General features: G+C 36.6%; 1 protein-coding gene across 7 annotated transcripts in view; it reads right to left on the bottom strand.

The window, feature by feature from the left end:
* myo6a (myosin VIa) overlaps positions 1-23,063 on the bottom strand; it is a 53,796-nt gene that overhangs the window by 12,383 nt on the left and 18,350 nt on the right. For 5 of the 7 annotated variants that reach the window (XM_058755332.1, XM_058755338.1, XM_058755335.1 and 2 more), the window contains exons 2-26: positions 22,631-22,754; positions 19,052-19,121; positions 17,915-17,988; positions 15,986-16,115; positions 15,681-15,786; positions 15,501-15,556; positions 15,290-15,387; positions 13,075-13,239; positions 12,706-12,786; positions 9,104-9,284; positions 8,169-8,313; positions 7,931-8,088; positions 7,692-7,783; positions 7,260-7,332; positions 6,973-7,100; positions 6,788-6,883; positions 5,527-5,697; positions 4,701-4,739; positions 4,469-4,562; positions 3,226-3,356; positions 2,987-3,064; positions 2,501-2,630; positions 2,023-2,113; positions 463-613; positions 143-351 (exon numbers count right to left, since the gene is read on the bottom strand). In XM_058755332.1, coding sequence (XP_058611315.1) covers positions 143-351; positions 463-613; positions 2,023-2,113; positions 2,501-2,630; positions 2,987-3,064; positions 3,226-3,356; positions 4,469-4,562; positions 4,701-4,739; positions 5,527-5,697; positions 6,788-6,883; positions 6,973-7,100; positions 7,260-7,332; positions 7,692-7,783; positions 7,931-8,088; positions 8,169-8,313; positions 9,104-9,284; positions 12,706-12,786; positions 13,075-13,239; positions 15,290-15,387; positions 15,501-15,556; positions 15,681-15,786; positions 15,986-16,115; positions 17,915-17,988; positions 19,052-19,121; positions 22,631-22,747 — 2,864 coding nt within the window. In that variant the 5' untranslated portion in view covers positions 22,748-22,754. Of the gene's footprint in view, positions 1-142; positions 352-462; positions 614-2,022; positions 2,114-2,500; positions 2,631-2,986; positions 3,065-3,225; positions 3,357-4,468; positions 4,563-4,700; positions 4,740-5,526; positions 5,698-6,787; positions 6,884-6,972; positions 7,101-7,259; positions 7,333-7,691; positions 7,784-7,930; positions 8,089-8,168; positions 8,314-9,103; positions 9,285-12,705; positions 12,787-13,074; positions 13,240-15,289; positions 15,388-15,500; positions 15,557-15,680; positions 15,787-15,985; positions 16,116-17,914; positions 17,989-18,087; positions 18,625-19,051; positions 19,122-22,630; positions 22,970-23,063 lie in introns of those variants that run through there. The other 2 variants (XM_058755333.1, XM_058755336.1) reach the window with 2 other exon arrangements.

Genomic DNA, 23,063 nt, shown 5'->3' with positions numbered 1-23,063 from the left:
TGACTATTGCAAGAGTCATATGTACTTTAATGATAGTTTGATGGTGCTTTATGGTCCTCGTCCACTTTCATTATAAAAAAAAAAAAATCAGGGTTAGGAACGACATGATTTCTGTCATCTGTTAATCCTGCTGTATACTCACAGGCGTCTTTCCTCTTCCTCTTGTTTGCGCTTCTGCTCCTCTTCCTCACGTCTCTTCCGCTCTCTTTCCATTTCGTCTTGGATGCGTCTCAGACGCTCCATCTCCTCCTCCTCCTGTTTCTTCTTCTGCATGGTGCTGAGTAGCTCCTGCGAGCGTGTGACCAGAGCCTGGTGCTCATGGTCGATGTCTATGCGGCTCATTACAGTGCTCTAGAGAGAGGAGACAGTACAGGATATGCTTCTTCATCTGCAGCTCTTGTAGGTTAAACGAGGAACAGGGACTTGTTTGGGACAGGACTTTTTTAACTCTCTGATACACACCTTTATCTTGCGTATGTGGGCGTTGATAGAGGAATCGAGTTCCTGCATGTGTTTGCTCATCTCCTGTTTTCCCTCCTTTAGTCCAGACACCACCTCATTCAGCTTCTCCATCCTCTTCTTCAGGTTATGTGCCTTCACCAGCCCATCGATCCTAACACACACACACACACACACACACACACACACACATGAATGCTTTTCACTCCTACTCAAGTATTCCTGAGCTTTCACCAGTTTCACACGCAGCATCTGTGACGTATTGAAGATGACCACAGAAAGTCATTTCAGATACACTACTATTTAAAGGTTTTGGAAAGACATCGCTTTCACTCGCCAGAGTTACATTTATTTGAATTAAATGAATTACAGCAAAAACTGGAATATTCTAAAATATTATTTTAAAATAACAATTTTGATATATAGTTTAAATTGGGATGGAAAAGCTACATTTACTCCAGTCTTCAGTGTCACATGATCCTTCAGAAATCATTCTAATATGCTAATTTGCTGCTCAAGAAACATTTCTGATTATTATCAACTGTTGTGCCGCTTCATATTTTGAAGAAACCGCTGTACATTTTTTCAGGATTCTTTAACGAATAGAATGTTCAAACAAATGCCATTTTTAAAGAAACTGAAATATTTTGTAACATTATAAACGTCTTTATTGTCACTTCTGATCAATTGAATGCATCCTTGTTCAAAAAAAAAAAAAATCTTTAAAAAGAACCTGACCTAAATGTGTTAATGTAATTAATGTAGTAGGAGTTTTCTTCAAGTTTTACCAAACAAAATGTAACCATGTTTATTTTTTAACTCGTCATTTAAAATACTGAATTGTATAGACCAATTTCGGTGTTTGCAAACAGTGATGGTTTTTGTGGGCGGAGCCTATCTAGTGATTGAAAACGACAGTTTTAACGTAGCAGTCTATGGAAGCCATGGAGTAAATGAATTAAAAAAAAGGTCATTTTGAGTTTATATTTAATTTTTTTTTTTTTTTCGCAATTCAAAGATTATATCACACAATTTTAATATGAAAAATCAACTCGAGTCAATCTCTCTTTTCCCCTCGGCTCATAATCATGTGTTTATGTCCCACACTTTTTCCTCAGAATTGACAAACTCTCAATTGCTGGGTTAAATCGAGTATGAACTAGGAGATATAAACTTGCATTTGTGAGAAATAGTCAGAATTGTAGGTAAATGTTATGTAAAATGTTATAGGTTTAAATAGTATTTCATGCTGTAACTGTAGGACTAATAAAATATGTCCCCTATGAACTGCATATTGTGAATATTACGTAGACCTAATGTTTAAAGCAAATTTATGCTTTAAGAGAGTAATCACAGCTGTTTTCATCCTAGACTGTCCGTTTAAACATCTGCGTTTAGCTTCAAATGGCATCTTTGAGAACAGTATTCTATAAATCAATACTGTAAATATTCTATAGTTGCCTGCTAGATTTATAGTAAATCAATATAGAATATAGTAACTGAAAGCATGCCACTATTTCCCATCACTAAGAAACACTGAAGAGGAGAGGAAGTGCCACCCACCGGGGTTTGTGTTTCCTCTTGCACAGCCACATGCGAACTGTCTTCTGCATCTGGATACACGCTTTGGCTCGGTACAGCATCTTGTTTTTCACTGACAGAGCAAAGAGAAAAACATTAAACAACTCAAACTGAGGGCAAGTCCCTTTACTGCTTTATTTATCAATTTATGTAATTATTTACTGCTTGTAATTATTCTTGTTTATTTCTGTATTTATTCGTTAATTCTATTATTATTATTATTTTTTAAATAATAATAATTAGCCAACAAGTACAGGGAATCGGTTCCATTAGCATCCCAAGATGCATCTCCTGATGTCTATGTAAGTCTAGAGTGTGCAAAGACTGAATCTAAACAAAGTGTGGACCAATGGATAAATATTTTCCCCTTCTTCTTCATTTCTGCAGAACTGGTTCCCTTCTGTATGTGTACATAAACTTCAGGTCCTACTTAAAGGGCAACAATCAGTTAGTTACGTACGTTTAATGACGGACAGGGCGCACCACTGCACCTTCTTCCAGCGGCTGCAAATGAGCCATTTATTGACACGTTTCACCAGTTCAGCCAGATGATCTGGATCTGACTTCATGATCTGATCGAACTCTGCAAACTGAGAACATCAAATCAATCAATAAATAGCATGAATTTATGGTCACAATCAGAATAAACAAGATTCCCATCACAAAAATATATTAGTATGAATTCAATCAGAATTAACAATTCCATTGCAAAAGAAAAAAAAAAGAACATTGTCATATTATTAGGACCATTCATATTTTTTCGTTGAGACATTTTCTTTAAAATTGATATTACACTTTTCTTTATCAAAACATAGTTTCTTACTTTTATTTTACTTTGGGGTAAAATATGACCTGCACATTTATCTTCATGAGACACAGGTGGAAAAAATTAAAATTCAATTCAATTCAATTCAATTAAATCATTCATATAAGGAAGATACATCACCTTTCCAGGTCTGAAGAAAACTTTAGTCAAACCAAATTTATAATCATTTTCATTCAGGCCGAGAGCTTTGAACAAAGCCTGTTGAGGAGAGGGAAAAAAACTTTTCAATAATATTACAGAGTGAAAACTTGTTATATGTCCGAGTAGTTGTTTGGAAACCTTACCAGCACACAGAACAAACATCACCCAGCACATGTATTTACACACTGACGGTGTTCATGTCCAGATGAAACACGCACCTTGCAGAAGAGTCGCGGGTCGAGCCGTGTCAGTTTGGCGGGCATGTACTGCTTGTACATGTTGTAGAGCTCGTGGAACGGCGCTCGAGAGGGGAAGCCACCCTGCATCAGATCCAGTACTGACACCATCCCTGAGCAGACAAACACAGAAACTCTCAGACACACAGTCAGAGAACAGACAAGCAGCACACGTGCCAATGAGAATATTAACAGACTTGATCCTGAAGCCAAGAAAGCTTGTGACGTGTAGTAGTCCAGCTGTCTGCTTGCAAATTCTGAATGCGATGTCAATTCGATTGTTTTTTTGATAGCAAAGAAGACTCTTTGTCCCTTGACACTTAAACAATTCACAACCTTGTTGAATTTTAACTCCGTTATGCCTGACAAGTTGAAATAATAGCCTTACATATCTAATTTTTTTTTTTTAAATGGAACAGTTTATGGAATCTTTAGTCAAAATCTTAAAAAATAAATAAAAGATTGCATTGATTTTGTGAAGGAGCAAGTGAAAGAGAAGAGACCGGACAAGTAACCTGATTAAAATGTCAATAACAAACAATAACTAGGGCAGCACTGAAACTCTGGCGATCAATGATTCAGTGAGCCATTCAAAAAGATTCAAAAAGTCACTTGTCAACTAGTTAAAGGGCACCTATTATGCAAAATCCACTTTTACATGGTGTTTGGACATAAATGTGTGTTGGCAGTGTGTGAACACAACCACCCTACAATGATAAAAATCCACCCACTCCTTATTTTTTAATCCCATTAAACCAAAGCAGTCTTATTAGGCAAGCAGTTTTGATTCTCAAAGCAATATGACGTCACATTGTTTTGGCCCCGCCCACGGCCGCTGACTGACAGTCATTGCCATAGTTTCCGCCATCAGCGATTAGCATTAAATAATGGGTAGTCGACACATTGCGGGTCCATGAGCTTCCCACCCTCACCATAACATAATAAATATCACATAAAAATTTTTCATTTAGTCTATTAATTAATATGAGGTCATAAAAGCTGCACTCATAATAAATAGCTACTAAAACACTGTTAAAATAGTTCTAGGTGGATTTTCGCATGCCGCACCTCAGGACACGTCCATTTGAGCTTGAACTTGAAAGTGCAATCAAAATTATGTAAGAAACAATGTAATGACACTGGCAGCTCTGTGTAATGTGATATGTTTGCAGGTAAATCATGCTGCACTGTGTGTGTGTGTGTGTGTGTGTGTGTGTGTGTTAACCTGAGCACTGTAGTTGAGACAGAATCTGAGCGCCCTCAAACCGATGGCTGACCATCTTCAGATTGGGCTTCACACAGCGGACAAAACTTGAACCCTGAAACACAGCACAATCATGACCTGCTGTAATTCACAAAAACAAGGCATCTTTTTGAGCTAATATATGTAGCAACATTTAGCATTTAGCTAAAACTGAAAACAACAACAAAAATCAACGTTGAGCTTGATGACTCACAGTACTGTGCAGCTTGTCCAGAAGAATATTCAGTTGTGTCTGTAAGAGAAAAATATGAAAAACTAAACCACATCTTCTTAATACACACACACACACACATATACATATATATTAGGGGTGTCAACGTTAATGCGTTAATGCATGCGATTAATCAAAAAAAATTTAACGTGTTAATATTTTTTTAACGCGAATTAATCGTGTGATAAGGTTAGACCCCAACTTCTTCCCGTCATCGCAGCACGGAAGATTATCTATCATTGAGTGATGAGGGTACAGCACCAGTGTTGCCAGGGTAACATTAGCGGCACAAGTGGGCTATTTTGAAAATACAGTCGCGGGAAAAATTACAGAGCCGTGGGTTGCGGTTTTTTATATTATACTGTCATGGCCAAAAATATTGGCACCCTTGGTAAATATGATCAAAGAAGGCTGTGAAAATTAATCTGCATTGTTAATCCTTTTGATCTTCTATTTAAAAAAAAAATCACAAAAATCTAACCTTTCATTAGATAATAAGAATTTAAAATGGGGGGAAATATCATTATGAAATAAATGTTTTTCTCAAATACACGTTTGATTTTTGCAAACGGCTCTGAAATCGCAAGCCTGCAGAATGCACATGACTTTGAATGTGCAGTGCTCACATTCATTAAATTAAATAACAGTCTTCTGAAGTTTAATAGTGGCAGTAGGCCATATCGCAACTCCTGTTTTTCTGTCCCCAAGACTTCTTTAATGAGAATGAAAACCTTTGTTATACCATTTAAGTTTCGAGACTTTTTAAGAAACTGCAGGAACACTGAACATGTCTGTTCAAGAGGCTGACCTTGAATTTGTTGCCTACACTGATGAAGCTCAGTTTGCCGGCCTTCTGCTTAGTGTTTTTGGAGTGGTTGGAGTTCTCGAAGAGCTCTCCGATGAACTTATCCTTCGACTCGCTCACCAGAGTCGCCAAGGACGTGTGAAGAGCGTCGTTATTCTTCTCCACAAACCGAGTCTGAAAGAGAGGGAAAACGGTTCACATCACATAGAACAAAATCTTTAAATTCCTTCTCTAGAAAGCAGATGAATTTAAGCTTTCAGGTAAAATGCAGCAGTTACAGCAATAACAATATAAATATTTATAAGTTATTACATGAGGTTGTGCATTACAGTGATGTGCATAAAACTTCCCCAATCATGGTAAAATCTCAGTATCACACACTTAAGTTGTACAGTTTATCTGCCAACTTTAATACAGCGTATTAATATTGAATGCGCGGTCATATGTGTTCCTTATTTATACCTGCTAAATATGCTTTTTTTTTAACTGCATCCTGTGTCTAACAAACTCAGTTCACTCCACAGGCTTCTAATTTGACTCACTGGCCAGGCTGATCATTTATCATGTTGAGGTTATTGTCTCGGCTGTTAACGCCCTCTTGTGTCAGATCCAAAACCTACCAACAGCCCTATCAATGGACACTACACAATTTATTTTGAATTATTGTTTTCAATCAACGGTTTCATTATGGAAAAGGTTATTAAAGCTCTTTTTTTTTTTTTTTTTTTTTAAATACAATTTTCTTTTTCTTTTAATACTTATAATTTCAGTTTAGTTTTATTTAATTATCTTCAGCAATGGATTTGTTGGTTACAATGTAGTTTTTCTGTTTCACGTAACCATTTTTATTTCAACTGTTATTCATTTTAATTTCAGTTTTAGTATTCATAGATCAAGAAAACATTTCAACAGAGACTATTAACAGTTATTTATACAACAGAAGCTGCATCTGGAATAAATACCACTAAAGGAGTGATTTTTTTGCATTTAAAAAAAGAATTGACTTGTGTGTCTGCTACTTTCTGATTCTTGAGCAGTCAGTAAAGAAAAAAAAAAGATTGCACTGATTGTAATAGCCACCTATATTATTCCTGGTAAAAAAACAAAACAAAACAATTTGTGAATGAGTGACACTTTTAGGGTAATTTTAGGTCTTTCTGTTCAATTAATCAATCAAGTTAGACAAAAAATAAAATAAAATACCGAAGATCTGAAAATGTGTCTTGTTTTCGCCCTTAATGGAAAGACCAATGTGTGTGTGTACCGTTTCATAGCAGACTGCTCCAGCAAAGTGTCTTACGATGAAGCCCTCGTCGTCTCTGACGTTCCTGTGCACTGTCAGCTTGGACTTCCTGGGAACCTGTGGGATGGCAGATTTGAAGAATAAAGCCACTAAACTAGAGCGAGCCTCTGAAATGAGATGTAAAGTAAAGCCGAAGCGTGACTCACGGTCAGACGGAAATGGTCCTTGTGTTTGCTGTGGACGGTTTCAGTGAAGTGCTGGTCGCTGGGTTGAGGTAGCCGGTTCTCTTCATCCAAGATATCCAAGATGCCAACTAACTTCGCCTCCACCAAGTCTGAACAGGAGAAGATGCAAAGGCAGATTCATACAATCATCAAGCACATTTAGGCTGCCAGAAGTTTCTGCATTCTGGTTTATTGGTGTGTATAAAAAGGCATACCCCATACGCCCAATGAAATTAGTGTAGTGTAGAGTCACATTAAAAGAAACACACCTATACAGTCCTGATTATCGACGTAATGGACCTCATTGACTCCAAGACCTTCTCTCTGATACAATTCCTGCTCCTGTTAACCGTACACAAGACAACAGACATTAAATCAGTCTGGTTTATGCCTTACAATGGCCAATTTTGACTCAACTCAGCCTAAAATCACATAGCAATTCTAAGCGGTGAAGCATTAAAACAACTCTCTGTTTTGGGTGATTCTATAAAAAAATGGCTTATTTACAGCAAAAAAACTTTGTTTTATAATGAACGTCATAATGAATGGTTTTGTTTTTGCATTTATTAAGATAATACTGTACAATAGTTAGATGGCAAAGACATCAGAAAATGGCTGTAAATTCTGACTAGATGAGCTGCAGTGAATGAGCCACACACACACACACACACACACACACACACGTCAGCTGAAACTCTCACCTCTTTGAGAATGCGCTCATTGAAGAACTGCTGGAGTTTCTCATTACAGTAGTTAATGCAGAACTGCTCAAAACTGTTGTGCTCAAAATACTCTGAGGAAAGAGAAGACAAAAATCAAAAAGTCAGGGTTTGGTTGGCCCCAACCAAACAACTATGATTCAGTCACATGACATTTACTGCTCAAGGGACTCAAAAAAGTGTGTGGAAAAGTGCATTCATGAGCACAGACGGTCTTGTACCAAAGCCAGCAATGTCCAGCACACCGATGAAGTGAGCAGACGAGTCGAAGGGGAAGCACTGGTTGATCCTGGTGACCACATGATCGAAGAGACGGCTGTAGATGGCTTTAGCCAGAGCATCACGAGCACTGCTGGCCTGCTCCACCTTCAGAGGAACCCTGCAGAAGACAACAAGCTGAACGGCTATCCACTGGACTCTCAGTTCAGCTGCTCATCAGAAGACGCGAGCGGCTCTTACTTGATGGCTGTGCCTTTAGCGCCCCCTGCAGTGGTGTGCATGACTCTGGTGGTCAGACTGACCCTCAGATCTTCCTCATCCAGACCCAACAGCTCCGCACAAAACTCTAACGACTGACCGCACGTCTTCTTCAAGACACAGCCTCCTGAAACAGACACACGAACACCAGTCAGTAAATATGAACATTGTCACTTTCATCAACATGTGGTATATGATTAAGCTAATGTGAACTTATTCTGAGAGAAATGTTATAAAATCTACGCTCAGCGCCGAGTAATGGCTTTATTATTTTTTAAGCCTATATGCTTATTGCTTTCTAAAACCATTTTCAACCTTAATTTTCTATCACGATAGTGACTTCTCATTTACTTGCACTGTTTTTATATTTACATAGTAATGTTACATAGGTTCAATAAATCAAACCCTTATATGAAAGGTTTCTGTATTCTAAAAAATAGGCAATGTGTTATTTAGTCCCTTTATTAAACCGCTGCTGTGTGAACAGTTGAGATGTCCTCAAAGTAGGAAATTTCAGGTTTTACTTTCGCTGTGGAAACATTAGGTGTTATTTTATAATAACTTGTGTCATTTACAATAGTACATATCAATAGTGTCAATAATTATATAGTTAATAGTTTTAGATACCACTAATCCACGTCTGGCTTGTGCTTTTATGTAAAATATAATGTCATTTTTTTTTTAAATATACTCACATCATCATATTCTGTCTAACTGGTAACTAACCGATTTTTCTCCAAACTAAACACTTGGATATAAATGTATAAATCCTCCAAGTTTGTAAATACTGTTACAGGCTGGATTATTTTCACTGTCATCATCTTTAAATGAATGAATCACACAAGCTGTTGGCAAGAGGATTTTTAATTGTTAGCACCAAAGCAGTGTGTGTTTAATAACTGAAGCTCTCCGTTTACCTGAGGTGCTTCCAGCCTCCTCGAAATCAATGTTTCCGAGGTGCAAAACCCCAGCCACAACCCTGAACATGTTGAGCTTCTCCGCGTCACCCAGACCGATCTTCTTCATGGCCACACACATTCTGTTAAAGTCGGCATGATCGTCCAGCAGAGGGTCTTTCAGAGGACCTGCCTTCAGATGCTGAGGAGCAACGGAACAGAAACGTGAGTTTATCCAGGAGCCTGACTGCTAATAAAACCCAGCACAGCAACTGCAATCAATTTATTTCCATGTTTTGTTACTCAGTATAACCAAAAGCATACGTGCAGCACAACGCAATCTTGATGTGTGCTTGTAGAACATTTCATTTCCAAACTACTAGCATTAATAGGGATCTGCTCCTCGAGATTTCAGAGCGTAACTGAAGTCCAATTCAGACACAGGAAAATGCTTGTGTAAGAATACCGCATGGCTGCATCTGTGGTGAGAAATTAGTATAGCTGAAACAGTCGGGGCTGCGTTTCCCGAAAGCATCGGAAGCTTGGAAGCCGATCATAGCTCCATTGGTGGCAATGGGTCTATGATGTACTTAGGCTTACGGTGCTTTTGGGAAACGCAGCCCTGACCCGTTCATGAGCACGTCATCTTGACCGTGTAGTCGTGCATCAAGCAGCTTCATCGGTTTGATGGTGGGGATCACACTCATTCAAAAGAATCCACAACGCTACAACATGAAACTCATGACTGTCATAGACTCCACGTCAGTGACCTCAGGTTGTAAACTCAGATGAAACGGAGTAAAGCTGTCACTTAAATATGCTGATATGCTGTTGTTCAGTTTCTCTAATAAACTATTAGACTGCTCCCCGGGCGCCGCAGCACTGGCTGCCCTCTGGGTGTGTGTTCACCGTGTGTGTGTGTGTGTTTGTTCACTACGCACTGCTGTGTGTGTGCACTTGGATGGGTTAAATGCAGAGCACAATTTCCAAGTATGGGACACCATTGTCAAATAACAAAGGGTCTCCCAACCGGTTTGGGGGCTGAGGAACTGTGTTCATATCACTGTGATAGAAAATGTAACAGTTTTCATTTTATTATGATTTTTTTTTTAAAGACTCTAGTCTTAACCTTGCCTTAACCTCTAGTCTCTTAGTCTCTTAGCCTTGCCATGTTCATACTTATATTTTTTATTAAATTTACTGAAAGATATAAAATGAGGTAAGATCTCAGGTCATAGTAGTTCATCCAAGAAAAAAAGGAAAATAGCAGGTGCATGTGGGTTTTCTATTATTTTTGGTGTCTGATACTCCACACTCTTAATATTGTAAAGTGCACTTGTTGTCCTCAACATTTCTCATGTGAATTTTATTTGGTCAATCCACTGATGACAATGATGATGGTATATCCAGATATAACCCTATTCATTTCTTGAATTATCCAAGTGCAGCAGTGAAGTGTTGGAAGGATTTCCCACGGTTCATTTCTCATCATAAACTGCGTGTGAATTGGGAGTTGTCTCTTTTAGGTGTGATACCTTTGGTGACAGCCACAGATAAACTCTGTTACTACTATTATGACTTTTACAAAATTCCCAAGCCCTCATGACAATCACGAGTCTGATGTAACCGTGTGGATATTTTTAAATGGCAGAGACTTTGCATCACCCAGATGCCTGATAAAACTGAGCCAAAACTATTGTCAATAAATTGATAAGTTGCTGGCATTTTGTTAAAAAAATCTTGAAAGGAAGCTGAAGGTATTTTGGTACACAAATACAGCTGCTAAAGAGAAATGTGTCCTCTGAGAGGAGCAGATAATGCTAATGGACACAAGAACTGCCAGAATAGCAAGAGTGTCACAGTACACCATTAATATCTTTGACCTCAATGTGGTGGATATTAAAAGTACACTAGCAGCCTGCGGTAATACTACTACTACTATTTGTGACAAAAACAGCAATATTAAGAGAACAATATCCCATTACCTTAGGAAAAGCCAAAACAAGCAAGCCAAAACAGTGGAGGGAAATGGCAGTTTCGCTCCCAAGAAATGAAAGTAAGTTTCCCGTTTTTTTACAAGATCTGGGTCAAATATATTTCATATGCTTTTTTCAAGTGTTACATGGAAATGGCAAGAAAAACTTCACACAGACATATGAACTTCACACAGTTCATATGTAACCAGCGTTACCCAGATTTTTGCTTTCTTTTTAAGGAAAGGACCAATCGAAATGAACTAGTATTAAAACCAGAATACTCCTTTAGGTTTGTTAACTATAAGAGATCGATTAAATCAAATGAAACCACTTTCCATGAAACACACAAGTCCACAATTGTAATGATGCAAGTATAACAAACCATGAAACACACTGGACCCAGGTCTTGCATTTATATGACAAAAGGAGAGAAGAAAAGCTAAGCCCCTCTGATTGCACAACACACATATTCACCTTCTCATCCTTTGATGTATCAGACACACAAACAGACACACAACCACAGACAATGATGTTACAAATGATTAGTGCAGCGATTAGATTAGTATGAACATAATCATGCTTGAATTACACACAATATACGGTCATTAACAAAAGGCCTAGTTTCTGAGAATTAAAATCAAGCTGTTAACCAGCAACCAAACACAAGTGTAGACGCTTGCAATGGACAAGATGAATCACTCATGCTGAATCAGTGCTGCCATAAATCCAGAATCACGTCCACCAGTGACCCTCAACTGACCCTTCAAAGACTCTTCTACCACCAAACCAATCACCCACTGTCCCATAATCCAAAACACACACACACATACATATATATATACATACATACATACATACATACATATATATATATACACACACACATACATACATATATATATACATACATACATACATACATATATACACACACATACATATATACACACATACATACATACATATGCATGTATGTATATATCATCTCAGGTGAACAGTGTAAAAATAATATGTAACAGATATCACCATACTTCCCCAGTTGATTGATTACATTAAGAATTGCAATTACAAGTTTTCTGAAATGTTGTTTAAATGAAAATTAGTCATTATTTAAATGTGCAAATTTGCATACAGTTCGTTTCATTTTGAATCTCTCTTTTTATCACTCCATTAATCAGAAAATACAGTCAACATCCAGAAAAGAAAAAAAAATAAAATAATAATCATCATATTTTTAGAAAGAAAAAAAAACATTGTATGTAATATGAATGATGTATGTATAAATCCCTCTCTAAAAGCCTGCATATTACTAACATGTTGGCTGTTTATTAGTACTTATAAAACACATATTCTGCATGACCTTATTCTACATCCCTAATCCTACCCAATACCTAAACTTAACAACTACTGCACTAACTATTAATAAGCAGCAAATTAGGAGTTTATTAAGGGAAAAGTCGTAGTTAATGGTTTGTTAATAACGAGAATTGGACCTTAAAACAAAGTGTGAGCAACAATGTTTTTGCCTGTAGTGTCTTGCCTGATGTCTGTAATCAATTCTTCCCCATCCAAACTAACAAAAACAAATTGGTGGCAGTCTCTCTCTCTCAGATTATACAGAGAATGAATTGAAAATAAATGCATTACCTCTGGACTCTTGCGGTTTTGAGGTATCAGCTTATCTGAATCCTTGGTGGAAAAGTACCTTGTGCATCCTCGACTTAGATACTGGATTAAACAGAAAATGTAAACAAGAAATGTTCAGAAACATGTCTTTTGAAACAACACCTGGCAGACGTTCAAGAATTATTTTATTCATTTTTCAACACATTGCATGATCATACTCAAAAATGTGTCAACCTGAATTGAAACATGTCAAAATACCTGACATGGTGCTTGATAATGTCTTTATTGAGACTGTGAAACCACTCACTGGCTATTCTACAGAAGTGCAAGTGCAGTGTAAGTGTATGTGTCAGACTGATGTGGGGTCTGTGAGACGCAGAGTTCACAAACCCTGAAGCAGTCTGGAGAGCTGAGGTGGAACTTCTCCTTGATGTCTTCAGGAGCTCCAGCACACAGCCTATAGAAGATGTGATAGTTCCTCTCCTCCTGACCCTGCGTGCAGATACGGGACTTCTCCAGCAGGTAATGGGACACAAAACCACCTACTACTGCATTCTGGAAAACAAATAAACGTGTCACTAGTTAATGTACAAATTCACACATCAGCACCACTACTCATCACATTAATTACAACAACAGCAATAACTATAGAGTTGCACTCTGTGTATAACATATCTACATACTCAGGGTAACACTTTAGTTGAGGGACCAATTCTCACTATTAAAGGGCACCTATCATGCCCCTTTTTATAAGATGTAATATGTATGTGATAATAATAATAATCCACCGGTTTCATAGACAAGGCTTAAACCTAGTCCCAGACTAAAATGTAAGTCTGAGCTGTTTCACCTAAAAGAAACTTGCACTGATAGACCTTAAAATATATCAGTGCCTTTGTTTTGTCTCAAGATGCACAGTAGTAATGTTTTTTCTTAGGCACGTTTATAAAAATTACTTAAATGGCCTACTTGAACCATGGCCTAATCCTGGTTTAGTCTAAGCCCTGTCTGTGAAACCGGGCCAATATGTAACAATAATAAGTCTCAGGAGTCCCTAGAATGTTTCTAAGTTTACCCCACAGATCATTTATTTTATAATTTTGAAAATGCCTATTTTGAGTGGGAGCGGAAATTGGCTGTTTTAGTGCATGTCTCTTTAAATGCAAATGAGCTGCTGCTCCCCACCCCCTTTTCCAGAATAGGGCTGCCTTTACAGCTCGTCCCTCAGATGCTCTGCTAAAAAACATGCGATTGGTTAAAAATCATGCGTTTTAAAGCCATATCAGTTTAAACTTCTGATCTACGGTTTTCTTTCATGTCTTATTGCGCTTAAATATCAAATACACACACGTTCATGTTATAAACATGCAGAAGTTACAAAAACATAGTCGGTTATCTTTGTGAAGGTAAACAGCTGGGAAAGAAATCACATGTTTATAATAGATATGCGTGTTAAGATATTTCTTGCTTGAATGCTGCTTTTAAATGCTCTAGCGTGAAGATAAACGTGGCAGATTGTGTGTGGCTCGCTCAAGGCGGGGTCTCTGCTAATACAGCAGTGTCCGTCAAAAGTTGTGGGTGGGGCTTGTAAAATGTGACATCACATTTTACGGACTCTGAGAATGGCTTGTTCTGAGACACTGCTTATGATTTATGAGGATTAAAAAAAGAAGTGGGTGGATTTTTATCATTATAGGGTGGTTGTGTACACACACTGCCAACACACATTTATCTTCAAACAACATGTAAAAGTGAATTTTGTATAATAGGTTAATAGGTGCCCTTTAACTAGTTGCTTATTAGCATGCATATCACTAGCAAACTGGCTATTTATTAGTACTTATATGGCACACATTAAATGTCTTATTTTGCATGATCATATTTCAGATCCTTTAATCCTACTTAATAAACTAGCTTGCTAACTATTAATAAGCAGTAATTAGGCAAAAGTTGTAGTTAATAGTAAGTTAATAGTGAGATTTCATCCCAAGTGTGACCAAACTCAGAGTTATTTGTGGATGTTTTTGAACTTGGGTAATTTTGGGTGTGTATTGTGTACAACTGTTTGCTGTGTATCTTTCTTTTTTCCGCTCTGTCTTTACTCTCTAGCTGTATTGATTACAGGTGGAGAGGCTAATGAGGGATGACATGATTGATCCTGGGAGTGGCTGTTGCTGTATTTACGTCTCCTGAAGCCTGGACTCATGGGATCCCTGCTTTCATGGTGTCCTTGATGTAGAGCTGGCATAATGTTAATTATAGTGCTGTACACATGGTGATCGGTACACTAGACAATTGTTGTAGATACTATGTTTAAGGCCAATTCATTTGTGATCTTGGTTGGTGTTTTGTTTATTTTGGCTCCTATTTTCTCAACCGTTGTTGTAGTTGGAGCATGATAGAGAGGTGGGTGCCATTTTATTTATATATGTGTGTTTTCTCTTGTGTTTGATAGTTAGGGAGGGAAGCTTTTTGTAATTTTATTTATTGCAGGGACTCCAGGGGTCTTTTTGTCATGGGTGTTTTTGTAATACTCATTGATAAGCTAAAATTGTACATTGTTATTTAAAAAGCTTCTCAGTTTTGTGTTCTGTACAAAACACACCTTTTCATTAAAGTGAATCTCCACAAACTTCCCAAAGCGACTGCTGTTGTTGTTTCGGACAGTTTTGGCATTACCAAACGCCTCGAGCAGTGGATTTGCTAGAAACAAACAGAAAATAGTTGTTTCTTTGCCTTATTTTCTATAACTTGCATTAGTTACAGTATAGTGGAGTACAAATTTATATTAGTATAGTAAAGTCCTTCAAACGTACCTTCAACTATTCTTTCATCAATGTCTTGACCTGTACCATAAGATGTAGTTAAGTACCTGTGAGAGGAAAGTGTAACCGAATAAAACAAGTAAAGAATAAAGGATTACGCAGACGTGCTTCGCCTTATATTATTAACTTTTTATTAATGATGCAGTATATAACATTGAGACCTTTCTATACCTGAGAACAAACTTAGTGTTTTCGGTTTTTCCGGCTCCTGACTCTCCCGACACAATGATGGACTGACTCATCTTCAACACCTTCATGTCACGATAAGTTTTATCCGCTAAATATAACAAATAAAAACATAAAAAAATACAAATATATACATGGAATATTAACATTTATAAACATATTATGACATTTACAAGCTAACAGTATATATTTTTGTACATGACTGAGATGCCTTAATTTCACTGCCTCTGCATTAAATCTAGCATATACGTAGGCCCACCCACACAAACTTTTCTTGCAGCCTTGCTTACCAATTGCATAGACGTGAGGAGGCAGAGTGCCCAGCGATCGGCCCTGGTACTGTTTAATGGTCTCTGGAGAATACAGCTTGGGAATCTCAAAATATGGATTCACAGCAATCAGGATGTTGGCAACAAACGTCTGCAACACAAAACAACATGAGCAGCAGGAAAGCACCCAATGAATGCATTTTTATTTTTTGGCAGACAACCATTTTTAGATTTCTTTTTTAAAAAAAAAAAAAAAAAAAAAAAAAAAAGGCAAGTCCTTTATTTTTTTACTATTTATTTATTTAAAAAAAAAAATAATGAGGCTTTTTTTCTTCATTATGATAACAGGACTGTTCTATCATCTTGTCATTTTTTAATTTGAAAATCTTTAAAAGTGAATTTTAATGTAGAAATTAAACATTTCAATCTTTGCATCAAATTGTATTCAAAAATAAATAATATCCCAAAAACACTTTTGAACGGTAGTGTATTTTTTAATAAATTAATATAACGCAAAAAATAAATAATTAAAAATAGCATTTATTGGCCTATTTATGTAAATATACCTCTTTTTTTTTTTTTTACTAATTTAGTAAATTTACTATAAAGCAACTATGTATTCAGCTGAAGCGGTCTTCTGGTGACACTAAAGGCCTGGGTTTATTTGAGCCTAGGTTTTCTTGTTTTTGCATGCTGCTTCGTTTCACACACTTTTAAAGTATACTCTATTCATCATGCGTCCAGATGATGTATGTACAATACATAGTGATTGAGTATTTGAGCGTTTAATCACTTGCACATGCACTGCTGTTCACGTACAAATTCACGTAAAGAGAAATATCGGCAGCACGCAGACATCAGCGGACTGTGCGGATTATGAAAATTACTCGACGTGCAAACAAGAAAATTATACTGTGGGCTGCAATTTAAGAAAACACATGCAAAAAAAAAAAAAAAAAAAGGCAAGTCCTTTATTTTTACTATTTATTTATTTAAAAAAAATAATGAGGCTTTTTCTTCATTATGATAACAGGACTGTTCTATCATCTTGTCATTTTTAATTTGAAAATCTTTAAAAGTGAATTTTAATGTAGAAATTAAACATTTCAATCTTTGCATCAAATTGTATTCAAAAATAAATAATATCCCAAAAACACTTTTGAACGGTAGTGTATTTTTTTAATAAATTAATATAACGCAAAAAATAAATAATTAAAAATAGCATTTATTGGCCTATTTATGTAAATATACCTCTTTTTTTTTTTTTTACTAATTTAGTAAATTTACTATAAAGCAACTATGTATTCCGAAAGCTGAAGCGGTCTTCTGGTGACACTAAAGGCCTGGGTTTATTTGAGCCTAGGTTTTTCTTGTTTTTTGCATGCTGCTTCGTTTCACACACTTTTAAAGTATACTCTATTCATCATGCGTCCAGATGATGTATGTACAATACATAGTGATTGAGTATTTGAGCGTTTAATCACTTGCACATGCACTGCTGTTCACGTACAAATTCACGTAAAGAGAAATATCGGGCAGCACGCAGACATCAGCGGACTGTGCGGATTATGAAAATTACTCGACGTGCAAACAAGAAAATTATACTGTGGGCTGCAATTTAAGAAAACACATGCAAATAAAAATAAAAAAACACCAGCAAATTAAGAAAACATCTTCTTCAGTTTGACAGCACATGTGCAGCGAGTATTTGCAGAATATTTCTGTATTTGGTTGTGTTTCAAGTATTTGCAGCACGCTTCTGTATTTGGTTGTGTTTGAGCAAAACTGATGAAGATGTTTTCTTAATTTGCATGTGTTTTTTCATTTGCAGCGCGTTGAGCTCTCTCGGTCACTGTACTCAAGACATCTTGCCATTTAGGGTGGATAACATGAAGCGCAGGGGACATACAGAATCTTCATGACAACATTTGCAGCAGAGAAAATACTCACATAAATCTTATCTTTACTGTAGCGCACACGAACATTATTTAGTAGCGTGGCTTCATTCAAGTACATCAGTGAGCCTGTAACACACACACACAAACAGATGAAATCATTAGTCAGTGCTGTCATTTTATCCAACACATAACTGACATGAAGATCTCAAACACAGTGACACTTACAGTTGTCCTCCACATGTTTGTTGACATCATCTTCAGCAGGGAAGACTTGATTGACAGGAGCTTGAAAATTCTGGAACACAATGACTTTAATGTTAAACGTACAGCATGCTGAAAGCATGACAACTTGTGTTAGTTACATGCTTTACTCATCCTCATGACTCTTGTTCATTTTCGAATCTCAAATGAATATATTTGTAATGAAACATGAGAGACTTTTGTCCCTCCACTGAAAGTGCACTGCTTCAGTTTTAACAGTGAAAGATGCAAGTGGCTAAGTACTAATATTTGACAACTGTTCCAAATCCAATTTTTTTTTTTAAATTTCACTATTTTGAATTAAATAATCGCAGGCTATCATCATTATAGGCCCCACAAAAAAAAAAACTGGTCCGCCATGTTACAGCCTTAATTTGATGTGCTCTATGTACGCATGTTGATTGATTTTAATATGTAAATAAATCGCTAAATTAAATCTGTTCATCAAATAAAGCCATTGTGTCTTTTCAGAAGACCTCTTCATTTATTTGTATAACATTTACGATCTCTTTATAAACTTTTTGATGCATCAACATTTTGGTTGCATGGCCTGTCAAGGGGCAGTAATCTCTCAGGTTTCATTAAAAATATCTTCAATTGTTTTTAAAGATGAACAAAAGCCTTACGGTATTGGAACAACATGAGAGTGAGTAACACCTTTCATTATTGCGTGAACTGCCACCTTAATATGTGCGATTAGAGATTAGATTGACGCTTTCCATAGCAAACACATCAAATGCAACAGTGAAGCTTCCTGCTTTATGTATTCCACCTCCATGCTTCTGTTCTAATATCAGACAGTAGTGTACTCCACACACACACACACACACACACACACACACACACAAACAGATGAAATCATTAGTCAGTGCTGTCATTTTATCCAACACATAACTGACATGAAGATCTCAAACACAGTGACACTTACAGTTGTCCTCCACATGTTTGTTGACATCATCTTCAGCAGGGAAGACTTGATTGACAGGAGCTTGAAAATTCTGGAACACAATGACTTTAATGTTAAACGTACAGCATGCTGAAAGCATGACAACTTGTGTTAGTTACATGCTTTACTCATCCTCATGACTCTTGTTCATTTTCGAATCTCAAATGAATATATTTGTAATGAAACATGAGAGACTTTTGTCCCTCCACTGAAAGTGCACTGCTTCAGTTTTAACAGTGAAAGATGCAAGTGGCTAAGTACTAATATTTGACAACTGTTCCAAATCCAATTTTTTTTTTTAAATGTCACTATTTTGAATTAAATAATCGCAGGCTATCATCATTATAGGCCCCACAAAAAAAAAACTGGTCCGCCATGTTACAGCCTTAATTTGATGTGCTCTATGTACGCGTGTTGATTGATTTTAATATGTAAATAAATCGCTAAATTAAATCTGTTCATCAAATAAAGCCATTGTGTCTTTTCAGAAGACCTCTTCATTTATTTGTATAACATTTACGATCTCTTTATAAACTTTTTGATGCATCAACATTTTGGTTGCATGGCCTGTCAAGGGGCAGTAATCTCTCAGGTTTCATTAAAAATATCTTCAATTGTTTTTTTAAAGATGAACAAAAGCCTTACGGTATTGGAACAACATGAGAGTGAGTAACACCTTTCATTATTGCGTGAACTGCCACCTTAATATGTGCGATTAGAGATTAGATTGACGCTTTCCATAGCAAACACATCAAATGCAACAGTGAAGCTTCCTGCTTTATGTATTCCACCTCCATGCTTCTGTTCTAATATCAGACAGTAGTGTGTACTCCACACACACACACACACACACACACACACACATTTGTAGCGTGTGAACAGACGGCCCATTGTGCTCTCGCATCCCGGCGACATCACAGTGCACACAAATCACACGGGCTAGATGTAATGCTGCACACAACACACTGTCTTGTAGTTGTCACATGTGAAAACACACACACACACACGCACAAACACACAGAGTTATTGCTACTGTAATCTTTGTCAAGGTCCAGAGAGGGCCAGACTCCATATGGGCAACAGGATGTGTTTGCAGTGGCTCTGAAAACAGAAGCATTCATCCGAAGAGTTTAAAATCATTCTGCAAAGAATCTATGAAGTGCAAAAATGTTTTTGACAGAAACAGAACAGGAGAGGAAATGTGAGTACCTTCATTATGAGATCGCATTAGCAGTTCCTTGTTTTTAAGGCAAAAGCATTTTAATAAAAGCTATCAAATCATCCGAACTTTAACATGGGAATGTAGTTTTTAATTAAGATTTCCACTGGTGTTCCTTAACAACCAGTAAGTGAGCGAGCACTTTTATTTCCAGCCTGAGGTATAGGTCACGCTTGTCTTCCTGCGTTTTCTACAGAATTCTATCTCCCGTCCACCCTTCCCTATTATTTTTAACGGCAACCGTCTTGAAATGAAGTTGTGTGTACTTAAGGTTTGTGAAACATAAATCAAACTTTTAATCATTACTATCTGACTGTTCATATGACAACATGTAGTTTAAGATATATATTTAAATAAAACATTAAAACTACGTTCAGATGAACAACGGGCCAGTAATGATTAAAGTTTTTTGATACAAAGTTTCATAAAGCTTCAACACTTCAAGATGGACAAGGCTATACGCAATGATGACTTTCAGCTCAGAAGTAACTGGTTCATAATCAAGCACAGTCATGTGTTTGTGAGAAAGACATGTTTTCTTGCCATCGTTTTGAGGTACGGTGTCTTATTTTCTCGCCACAATTCATTTAGAAATGTTTACTTTCTTTACAAATTCACATTGCCAAATTTAGATAAAATGTGATTTATGCCACGGAGCGGTAGATTTACAAAGTTGTGCATGAAAAACTGTTTTCAGTGTTTCTTAACTTGGGTAAAAACACAAAATTGGTCTGGAAAATAGTAAGATGCACCTAACCTTATAATTCTGCAAAGTTACAATTGAAAAACAATAAGCTCAAGCTTATAAACTTGAAAATGAGGTGAAACCAATTGCCATATGTGACCCTGGACCACAAAAGCAGTCTTAAGTCGCTGGGGTATATTTGTAGCAATAGCCAAAAATACATTGTATGGCTCAAAATTATCAATTTTCCTTTTACGCCAAAAATCATTAGGATATTAAATAAAGATCATGTTCCATGAAGATATTTAGTAAATTTCCTACCGTAAATATATCAAAACTTCACCCTCAGATTCCAGATTTTCAAATAGTTGTATCTCGGCCAAATATTGTCAGATTCTAACAAACCATACATCAATGGAAGCTTATCTATTCAGCTTTCAGATGATGTATAAATATCAATTTCGAAAAATTGACCCTTATGACTGGTTTTGTGGTCCAGGGTCACATATCTTGTCATACCTTCATAACTCAATGTGCAATTTTTTCCACTGAAATCTGAAACAATACCAGGGGAGAACAACTGCTCTACATTAAAACTAAGAAATGTAGATTTTTATATAACTGCCAGCCGCTGTTCCATGAATATCTCTCAATAAACCCTATTCTATTGTTTTAAACCCTCTGATGTCAGAATAATGCTTTTATAGCTTGTAAGGCTAACAAAAAAAACACAGATATACAGGTCTACACTCTTAAAAATAAAGGTGCTGTTTGGCTCCACAAAGAAGCATTCTGTCAAAGGTTCTTTAAAGAACCATCTCTTTCTAACCTTTTTATAATCTGAAGAACCTTCTTTCGCCACAAAGAACCTTTTGTGAAAAAGAAAGGTTCTTCAGATGTTGAAGGTTCTTTATGGAACCATTTAGACAAAAAAGGTTCTTCTACGGCATCGTGAAGCACCTTTATTTTTAAGAGTGTAAATGATCAGCTAACACATTTCAAGAGCATGGTCCTCTTGTAGATAAATAACACGAGTTCTTGCATTATTGTAGTGATAATGGGGCAAAAGAATTACATAGGTACCATAAAAGGGATTGTTCACCAAAAAAATTAATAATCCAGTCTTCATTTACTCATGTTGCTCCAAACCTCTATGACTTTCTTTTTTCCGTGGAACATAAAAGAAGGTATTTCAAGAAATGAATCAGTGTCATTGTTTTTTTGTTGTTTTTTTTATTTATACATTCAATGGAAGTTAAATGAACAAGTACCAGCTTTCAAAAATATTCAAAATATCCTTGTTTGTGATCAGAAGAAGAAAATCATACATATTTGAGATGAAAGAAGGTTGAGTAAATGATGACAGTTTTTCCCCCATATTTGGGTGAACCTTCCCCTTTAAACCAGATGTGTTATTACACTGGCTATAAACATGAAGACAGTTTAACCAACTTTAACCTGCTCGGCGAGATTCTCTTTAAATTGTTGATCTGCCATAACAGTACCTGACATTAAAAGAAAACCGAGCATAGAGGAGCATTTATATGGTGCACTTGTACATTGCATTGTGACTGGCATTCTGACACATATTAAATGCAAATGCATATTAAATGCCTTAAATGTGCCACTGTGTATTTTTGCAGACGCTCCTCCTCACCTTCCCTTTCTGGTTGAGAGGTTCGATGGTCAGACTATCGGCACTGATGTCGATGATTCTGCCCAGCTGGAACCCATCCGCAGGGTGGGGCGCCCACACCGACTTTCCATCATCCATTTCACCGCTGAGGAAGAAACACAGGAGAATGAATGAAATGCCAGAGGATGACTGGGGTCTACAATACTGACAAATCACTCAAAATGTTAGCTTGACGTCTTCATTAGTCTTCATGTGTTTGATATTTTTTTAGAAATATCAAAATGTTTAATGAGAATATATCAGGAAAAATAGTATATATGCACTTACACATTGAAATTTACATTTTTTTTGTGGTGAAATTGTAACAATTTCATTCAAAAAACATGTAGTGTTTGTAGTATCATACAATTAATTGTGCCTCATCAAAAATAAAATAAAATTTGAGCTTTCGGTA

This window comes from Onychostoma macrolepis, chromosome 20 (genome assembly GCF_012432095.1).
Source record: "Onychostoma macrolepis isolate SWU-2019 chromosome 20, ASM1243209v1, whole genome shotgun sequence".
Taxonomy (NCBI): domain Eukaryota; kingdom Metazoa; phylum Chordata; class Actinopteri; order Cypriniformes; family Cyprinidae; genus Onychostoma; species Onychostoma macrolepis.
The sequence above is the reverse complement of the archived record's forward strand: the minus strand, read 5'-3'. Positions and strand labels throughout refer to the sequence as shown.